The sequence below is a fragment of the Echiichthys vipera genome (assembly GCF_963691815.1).
Source record: "Echiichthys vipera genome assembly, chromosome: 19".
NCBI classification, from domain to species: domain Eukaryota; kingdom Metazoa; phylum Chordata; class Actinopteri; order Perciformes; family Trachinidae; genus Echiichthys; species Echiichthys vipera.
The window spans coordinates 9,006,833-9,016,519 of record NC_139844.1 but is presented as its reverse complement, the minus strand read 5'-3'; the positions used below and the strand labels follow the sequence as shown (position 1 = coordinate 9,016,519).

At 39.7% G+C, this 9,687-nt stretch overlaps 1 protein-coding gene across 6 annotated transcripts in view; it reads left to right on the top strand.

The window, feature by feature from the left end:
- The first annotated feature begins 5,412 nt into the window (after positions 1–5,412).
- The window catches only part of afdna (afadin, adherens junction formation factor a), a 105,985-nt gene continuing 101,710 nt past the window's right edge, over positions 5,413–9,687 (top strand). For all 6 annotated transcript variants that reach the window (XM_083934171.1, XM_083934170.1, XM_083934172.1 and 3 more), the window contains exon 1: positions 5,413–5,674. In XM_083934171.1, the coding sequence (XP_083790297.1) occupies positions 5,573–5,674 (102 nt within the window). In that variant the 5' untranslated portion in view covers positions 5,413–5,572. The remainder of the gene's footprint in view (positions 5,675–9,687) is intronic.

The window sequence follows — 9,687 nt, the reverse complement described above, 5'->3', positions numbered from 1 at the left end:
AGTATCTTTAATAGTGGTTCCACTGCAGAGTATAGATTTGATGATTAAAAAGGGGACCGTCCACTGTGACAACAGTAAATTTCACTCCCTTAAAAACGACACAGCAGCACACACAGATGATGATAAATTACGGGGGAGTGGTCAGAGACTGAGCAGCAGCACTCCTTGTTCATGAACACATGATGAAATACAAAGTCAAGAGGTCGGGTCCCACTCTACTCGGCTCGTTGACATAAATAACATTTCAATGGGAAGTCTTGTTGAAGAAATGCGTGAAAGATTGAAGCAGCAGACACGCAGATTAAAATCTAGTAATGGGGAAAACAGTCCGCCTACACATTTTCAGCATCGACGCAACTGTTCTATTATTTACGAATCTGAATACAGCGTCGCTGCAATGCGAGGATATTTGTACAGCATTCCTGTTCATTTAGGTTTTCTTATTCAAAGAAAAAAACGCTGAAAACACACCAAGCAGCAGCGAGGTGCAACTACAAGTTAAACTATCCACAACTTTGAGTTTGGCCACTGCAGGTTTCCATAGTCATTGCACGGCAGCTTCGCCACTGCTTGGTGTGTTTTCGTTGCCACTCTTGGGACTGTTTCTTCCTCTCCTCCATGACTCGTTCATATTGAAGGAGTTTCACATCAGCGTTTTGCAAACTGTCAGAAAAAAACATGCCGGTATTGATAAATACAATAAGTGGTTTTGTTTCCAATTTGTTACCTCAACTTTCTCAACTCTGAATTGGAACTTTTGGTCTCTTCGATTCCCATCCCTATCCATCTATTAAGTCGTGACGTAACACCCTTTCAAAATACGACTTCCGATCCCCCGTATTTCATGCTATGTTCCCCGTTGTTTGAAGAGACCTGAGTAAAAAAGAAACAATGTAATGGTCATTGTACCGCTTTCCTATCGATGAAAAGGTGTCTCACTGAAGACAGAAGGGATCCTAATTGTTCCCAGGTTCGGCCGTTAATGTCCTTTTTATTTTGACGGAGCGTTTGGACCTGCAAATCCTTTTTTTTTGTTACATCAGACTTAACAGCCTCACTGACTACTATCTCAAAGCAAACGGAACAACTCCTGAAACAATCAAGTCTTCTGTTGGACATCATTACAGCAAAGATTTTTTCTCTGGCTGTATTTTGAACAAAATGCTATTATTAGCATGCTTACATGCTCACAATGACAATGCTGATGTAAAGCAGGTATAATGTTTACTATGTTGGCTAAGCAGCAACCTCTGGTGCTGAAAAATGAAGCCAATGCAGATAGTTGAGTCAATCCCAATAGAACGTGTTAAAACGCTCAACTTTACAGCACAAATAAACTGCTAATGTATACAGCCTGGTACGAAAAAACACGTTCGGTCTCTTTAGCTAATTTCTCTGTGCATGTCAACTGTACGGGTCGAATTTTTATAAAACTCACCCATTTAAATGATAACAAGGCTCAAAATCCCAAACGTCAACGTTATGGTGGCGCCACAGGAAAAGCCAGAAACTAATAAAATAATTTGGATTCATCCTTTGGGGAACATGAATGTTTGCACAAGATTAAATGACCACGCATTCAAAAGTTGATGAGTTATTTTGGTCTGGAACAAAGCTGGTGTGGCTAAAAACAAACTGCATGGTTAGACAACATAAAATGTGCTTTAAGGTTCACGAAGACTCAACCTACCTGTGAGATAATATAGTCTTCCCCTCACTACAGTTTGGGGTTATTGAGTTCTTTTGAAATAAATCCTTTCCCTCTACATATTTTCAGCCTTACAAATTGCTTTTGGCTCACCTTTGCTGCTTCCTCGTTCTGATGAATTCACTCCCCAGCCGACTTCCTCCTTTTTAAATCGCATTGTTTTGTTCCCACATAGATTTGCTTGTGCTTAAACTAAAGGCTCATACATATTGTACTGACTAAGTGCTGAACTGCTTCTTTCTTCTTTATCAAATGTTTGCTTGATAGCTCTTAATATTTTGCCTTTAGAAACAGTTACTGTAAGTAAGATAAGGAGTGAGCTGCATTGCATTCCTAAATGTTATCATCATTTATTTAAAAAACTAATAGATAAGAGAGGGCTGTTGTAGTCAGAGACGGAGACAAAATACTTGATAAGTATTCAGGCGAGGTGAGGACATTAAATCAGCATGTGATTCTCATCGCTTGAGTGTGTGAAATGCAAAGAAGCAGATGACGAAAGTGGATTATATCAGTGGCTGTTTATCACAACATGAAAGTGATGACCAGCAAATAAAAATCTCTAAATCCATACGCAGGAATATTGGTGCATGTGCTTTTTCTTCATCAACAATCAGAGCGACTGACTCTGACCTCTGTGTGTGTGTGTGTGTGTGTGTGTGTGTGTGTGTGTGTGTGTGTGTGTGTGTGTGTGTGTGTGTGTGTGTGTGTGTGTGTTACAGGAAGTGGCAGGGTTATCTGGTAAAGTTGGTTTCCTGTTGTGGTTTCTCACTTCTGCTGTTGATGTCAAACAAGTTCAGTAACGACTCTCGACGTATTCTCATCAGAAGAGAAAAACAAAAGTACAAATACAACAATTTAAAAAAGAAATACTTTTACATAACTATACCAAATCATATTTAAGGGTAACTGTTTTGATCTGGCGGTTATTTGGATATAGATACAGATCTTTTCTTGGAAGTACACAGATTTTTAACTCTGGAGGGGGACACGTCAAAGACTTATTTTCCTGTATTCAGGTGGATTTTTATGCACCAAATAATGGTGTAAATGTTTTTAGTTATGTAAAGGAAAGGTGACAACTTAAAATATAAAAAGGTAATACAAGATAGTCATTTTAGTGGGGATTTTGCATCTTTTTGTGGTGGTTTTGCATCTGTTTTTAGACATTTTGCATCTTTTTGTGGTGGTTTTGCAACTCTATTTCGTAATTTTGCATCTTTTTGTGGTGGTTTTGCGTCTGTTTTTAGGCAGTTAAAGTTTCTATTTTGTTGTTTTGTTTCTCTCTGTGGTCATTTTACATCTACTGTGTTTTTTATAGTCAGGGCCCCTGACTTTATGCCCCCCTGTGCCGGGTAGGCCCATTCAGTAATCCATCCGTGATGACTTAATTATCAAAATCTTAGATTATATGTTTGTCAAACCGTGGCCCTAATACTCTGCTGTAGTTGACAGGCTATAATAATAATTTGTAGTTGTATCAGAGAAGTTTTCGCCATGTTTATTTCATCGAATTCTTCTTCCTTTTTCTGTATTTTGAAACCGAATCTGCAGATTTAAACCGTTGCTTTTGAGGGATCTTCACCCAACATGCCGAGTAAATGCATGTAGTTGATTTCCAACACCACTTCTTACATAACAACTTCATTTTCCGGTTTTAATTTGAAAATAAATTCTGATATGAGGTGAATTTTAACGTGAATCAGAATTGATTTCAGTTTATTTGTTAGATCAGCTGCTCTGATATAAAAACCTTATTACTCACACATGATGTCAGCGTGTCACTCATCCGCTACACACACACACACACACACACACACACACACACACACACAGAAACACCCACAGATTCAGTCCCAGTGACTAATGTGTTTCTAAGAAGCCGGGGCTGCTGTTCTTCACCCCGTCTGGGGGAGCAGGTGGGAGGCACAACATGACTAACTACACCGCTGTATCACACAGCTATTTCTGTAGATGCCATCACCACCAGTGTATTCCTGACATTTCACATGTATCTGCCTGATATTTGGTGACCTTTCAGAGTCACTGACAGTTGTGTGTTAATAAAGAGATGGTGTTTGCATAGAGCACTCATTTACACACACACACACACACACACACACACACACACACACACACACACACACACACACACACACACACACACACACACACACACACACACACACACACACACACACAGACACACGGGAAAGCAGCATTTGCTGATTGTGTTATGGTGTGTCCACAGGAAGGAAGAAATCCTGCAGTGACGCGTGTTATCAGTTAGACAATAGCTCATCCACCCCATACATTTAGATAGGAAGTGTGTGTTTCTGTGTGTTTGTACTGAGTTTAGGAAAAATATGCAGCCCTTAAAACGTCATGACTGTAATTTTGTTTCAGATTTGGCCTTATCTTACTTGAAACAAGAACAATTCTGCCACTTAGGTGAGAACATTACATTTTACATATGTTCAAGAAGTTAAATACAATAAAATCAATATTTTTATCATGAAAAGTGATACTTTAATGGTTGATTTTTCAACCGACTGTTGAAATGTCTTCATGTGAGTTGACTTGTGTTTGAAAAAAGGTCACTCTTTTTCCATTGACACATATTTTTCTCAAATTAAATACATTTTAGGATTGTGTGTGTGTGTGCTTGTGTTGGTGTGTGTGTGTGTGTGTGTGTGTGTGTGTGTGTGTGTGTGTGTGTGTGTGACACTGCTATGTGGCATTCAGCACGTGCTGGATAGGAATGAAGTCACTGTCAGACATAAAACACGAAGAATGCTCCTTTCCCACTTTATGTGTGAAAATTGTTAAACAAAACATTGTAAAGAGCTTTTAAAATGTATGTTTATGCAGCAAAATGATCTCAGTGCCATGATTCCATTTGATCATATGAACAGGCAAATTATTAAAAGAATATATTACTTCTCTGATAATCACCATGAAATGTATAACTCTTCTCCATGTGGCACTTTTAATATGAAGCTATAAAAATCAACTGAAAAATTAGAATAAATTGTAAATAGTTTTTTTTGAATACTTGGACAAGTGTGCTATATGTAGGCTCTGTTTGTCAATAAAATGTAAAACAAAATACAAAATAATCTTCTATTATTATTATTAGTATTATTATTATTGCAATTGCTACAATTACAGTGTTTATTAATGGACAACTGGAATGGGAAATAAGTGTTTTGTCTTTGTATTTGTTTTTTCTGTTTTCTTTCTTTTGTTATTGTTATTTTATTTTAAATGTATCTGAGTAAATGTTAAAGTGTGTTTTATTATGTGCACAACATATATTTTCATAATAATTGTATTTTTATTGTACAAACAAATAGTGAAACAAATTAATAAACAAAAAGACTGTAGGATCTCTCTAAGAATTTTCATAGAATTCAATTGTTTTATTGAACATTAATCTGGTTAAATCAGTAAAATGAATCGGTTAGAAGCTTAAAATGGGGGGCTTTAATTAACACAAACTGACGTAATCCTGCTTACTACACTAAGTACTTATTATTAACCCCATATACCAGAGTGCGTTCAGGAAAGCAGCGTCATGAATCACATTTTATTGGGACTCAAACAGTTAACAGATTTGCGCGTGCACGGACACGCAACCCGAGTGTGTCGGGAGCGCGCAGGGGCGCACCGGGAACGCGCAGAGCAGAAACAGATCAGACAGCAGGTCGGTCGGTCGGTGGAGCAGAAGAGAGACGGACCACTCAAAAAGTACCGGCGATAAAACCGTGCAGACCTGAGCCTTTCGGGTTCTCCTCCTGTGGACTATACGGGGAAGTTCTATCCAACAGTTCAGACGGAAGGAGCGGGTCCAGAAAGTCCACCATGTCGGGCAGCAGGGAGGAGGAGAGGAGGAAACTGGCCGACATCATCAACCACTGGAACGCAAACCGGCTCGACCTGTTCGAGATCAGCCGGCCCACAGAGGTAGGAGACCACCGGGCGAAGGTAGCAGGGGAGGCCGCGGACCCGCAGGCCCCTCTCTCTCCTGGGTTGAATGGGAGACCGTAAAGCCACCACACTGGCTGACACTTGGGCTTGGAAATGTTGAAAGACAAGCAGTTGTGGGCAGCGTGGTTGACTCGGCGTTGAAGTCCCCCGTACGTGTCTGGAGAGAATGCGTGCCAGTCTCCGTTGACAAATCTGGCGATTTTAGTGTGTGTTCATATATACAAACATTAAACAACATGACATTTTGACAGCAAATTTATATTTGAGCAAATGAAATAGTTGTCTACAGATCGGCGCCATTTTGTTTAGGTTAAATCCCATCTTTTTTAGTAATATTTTACAAAATGTTAGCTAGTACGTGCTTGGAGAGAATGCGTACCAAACTCCATTGAAAAATCTAGGGATTTAGCATGTCATATATATATATATATACACATTATACAACATTTACATTTAAGCTTTCATTGTTACTAAATTGGCAAATGAAATATTCGTCTTCAGATTGGGATCATGTGTTTAAAAGGTTAAATCCCTTATTTTAATAACATTTCAACGAACGTCAGGTTAGTACGTGCCGGGAAAATGAGTGCCAAACTCATTGATATTGAAAATACCGTGATTGTGTCCCACATATAAACACACAATATACAACTCGAGACCTTACACATTAAAGCAATATTCAAGCAAATTAAACATTCGTCTACAGATTTGCATGTTTAGGTAAAATCCCTTATTTTTGAAACGTTTCACACTAAGTAGCTACCGCCCACAACTGTGTATTTGTAACGTTAGCTAACGTTAGTAGGAATAATCAAAATTGACAGTTTACAGAAGCAGTTTCTTCATAATCAATATGCCGAATTTGTCGTGGATACCACATGGTTTATTGGATATCTTCAGGTGTGTTCTTGGGTTTTGTGTACGTGTGCGATAAGAGAGGCAACACAGAAATGACCAGATTTTTGAATGGAGTTTGGTCTGTTCTCTCCAATACAAGAGGGAACGGCACGTATCGGGGGCTAGCTAGCTAGTTAGCAACCACATTACCTGTAGAGCAAACATGAACCCTGCCATTGTGTTAAATTAAAGAAACATACAAGGCGAGCCTTATTAGTGTTATTTTATTTTACATAATAATTGCTGTTTAAACGAGAAGCCACAGTCACAATACACCCAGCTATGGCATTGTTAGCTGTGTGTATTCATGGTTGTGCAGCGGGCTTACAGCAGTGCCTGCAATGGCTGACAAACCCAACACGGTGAGGTTGTTTGATACGCAGGGCAAATAGATAAAAGCTTAAAGTATTAGCAACAAGCTGGGCGTGAATGCTTCACGTTACACCAGGTACTCAAAGCACGTATGCTTCCTGCAAACCATAACACAATCTCCCCTGCCAGTGCAACACACAGACACACATGTCACGTCGCCCTGCATTGTCCTTTACATTAACTGGCTTAATGCGAGTTTGTTTGACCAGCAGTAATATGCAACATCTTGAGGAGCAGTGCTGTAATTAAAGGTTGAGGTTGTTTACTCAAACATGACAGGATAAGAAACTCCTCCCTGCAGGCTTCAGCTATTGCTACCAACCAGAGAAGAGCAAAGGGCTCGGTGATGTTTCTTGTTAAAGGAGTTAGTCAATAACCATCTATCCTTCAACTGCTTCTCATGGCTAAGTAGTTTTAATTTATAGCTGACTGTGATTGCGTCAGCTGCAGTGCTTTTTTTTTTTTTTTAGGCGGGCAGCCCACCCCCCACCTCTCCTTGGAGAAGGGTGCAGGGGGGCCACAGGGTCCCCCTCTCCTCTTTCTTGAGCCGATTAATTTATCAGGATTGAAGCTGGCCAGCCGTTGCACAGGGCTGTGTACCGCACACACTCAAGCCCTTCATTCTGTGAGGAATGATTAACGCAGTCCAGAAGTTCTCTTTAGGCTCTAATTCTCTACACTGTAAACGGAGCATTGCCGAAGACAGCTCAGAGTTGAGTCCAGTAGCAACATGATTAAATGCAAGCAGATGCATGACCTTCCTTTGCCACGCCACACCCTACCCATATGTCAGCTGGTCGAGCCCCCGAGAGCTGCACAAGTGTCCTTCACGCTGTCTAGACTGCTCCTCCCGATCGTCGCTGTGCATGAAATATACTGTAATAATATTTCACAGGAGGATCTGTGATTGACACTAAAGATTCACCACACACACGCACACATATATGTTTTAATTTTTATTTCAAACCCAACTGCCCCAGGAGAGCGGTGAGATCATTCGTGTGATTAGATTAGCCATGGGTGGCTGATTAGTCTGGAGCAAAGGTTCTCAAACTTTTTAATCTTGCAACCCCAAACTGAATAAATCCTGCTGTGGGACTCATGGTTGGTCATTATAACATAACAGGTACTTGTGTGTCACGTGGGGGACTCACCATTAGGCAGAGACATGGGACTTTTTGTTGCGGAATTCAATAAACACCAGGTGTGAAAAGATGTATTGGGATGCAATCACACCAACAGTTTTTTTAGTTGGATGAATAGATTATGGGAGTGTTTACTTTGTTTTTGTATTTAGGCTGTCTAGGTTCACACTGGCAGTTAAAAGTGAATTTGAAGGTGTAAAGACAATAAATTTGATGATTTATAATCCCTATAGGTTTTAGTTGCGTAGTGGGGATGGACTATGTTCAGGATAAATTAGTTATTAGTTGTCCTTGTGAACACAGTTTAAGTCCTTCATCCAGTTTAGACCGTTGCCATACACAATGTGGTGGCACCGAATAACTGCTGTATGCCTCCTAGTCCTGTTAGAAGGGAAGCACTGTTTTTATTTTTAGGATTATGAGTACAGTCTGCAGCATCTGCTAGAATCCTCTCCAAAACACAAGGTTTCACATCTACAAGAGTTTGAGAGTTGACAACTGATATCCAGCAGCTTCGTGTGCTTGGAAAGCTTTTGCATAAGGAAAAAAATGTAGTCAAGAATGTCCTAAACATAACTTATAAATTTAGAGCTAGTTCTAGACACCCAGCTTCTACATGTGAGCTTGTTAGTTCCAATTTAAAAGCTCCGGTACACTGGCAGCTGAGCCCTAAACAAGCCGTAAACAAAAGTGTTGGGGGAACATATCTAAAACATTAACAGCACATACTGGCACATTGATCAGGAAAAGCAGACCATGTATACAGTGCAAGATAAAAGATAGAGAGTAGATGATTCATTTCAGTACAAAAGTACTTTCAGTGTTGACTCACTGAGCACTGTGATAAAACTGGGCCCAAGGAAGTGCCTGACACCGGGTTGTAATTAGCAGGTAGTACTGGTTAAGCCGGTAATTACATGTAACATTGTTAATCAGGCAGGTCTGAAGCATATATGTTGACATTTTTCTTGGCTTGCAGTTGTAGTTAAATGATCAGGGAACTTCCTGCACATACTTGTGATTTTCCTCAGTCAAGTGCTGAATTATGTTAACATATCTGTATCTCTTCATCAGAAAATGGTTTGAGTTTAGGGAATAGTCATATCTGTTGAACTGTACCTTTTATTTGTGTGATGCAGGTAAGACAGTTTTAGAGCTCCTGCACTAGTCCTGAGTGCTGACCTAAGGACTTTTTTTCACTTTTTTTTTTCACAAGGGAGGTTTATGGTTTAAAACGGGAACAGCAGCTTTTTGGTCCGTCTAGTCCTCGTTTGATCTTGCCTGTAAACAAGGCCTTCTTCAATACGACTCCACTCCATTTCTGTTAAATGTATAACACATTTAACTTTGCTTACTGTAGATTACAGACGTAGATGATCCCATAGTGTGGTGTCTGGATGAGTTTAATAAGACAAAGGAAAAGTATCAGATCTAAGTTTAAGAAAAGAATACATGCCTTAAATAGACTTTATAGAGCTTTTAAGTTGTAGCAGAGCTGGAAATTAAAGCAAATATTATGTTCTGTTAAACGGATCTAATTCCAGTTAGCGACAGACAAACAGAGATACTTTCTTT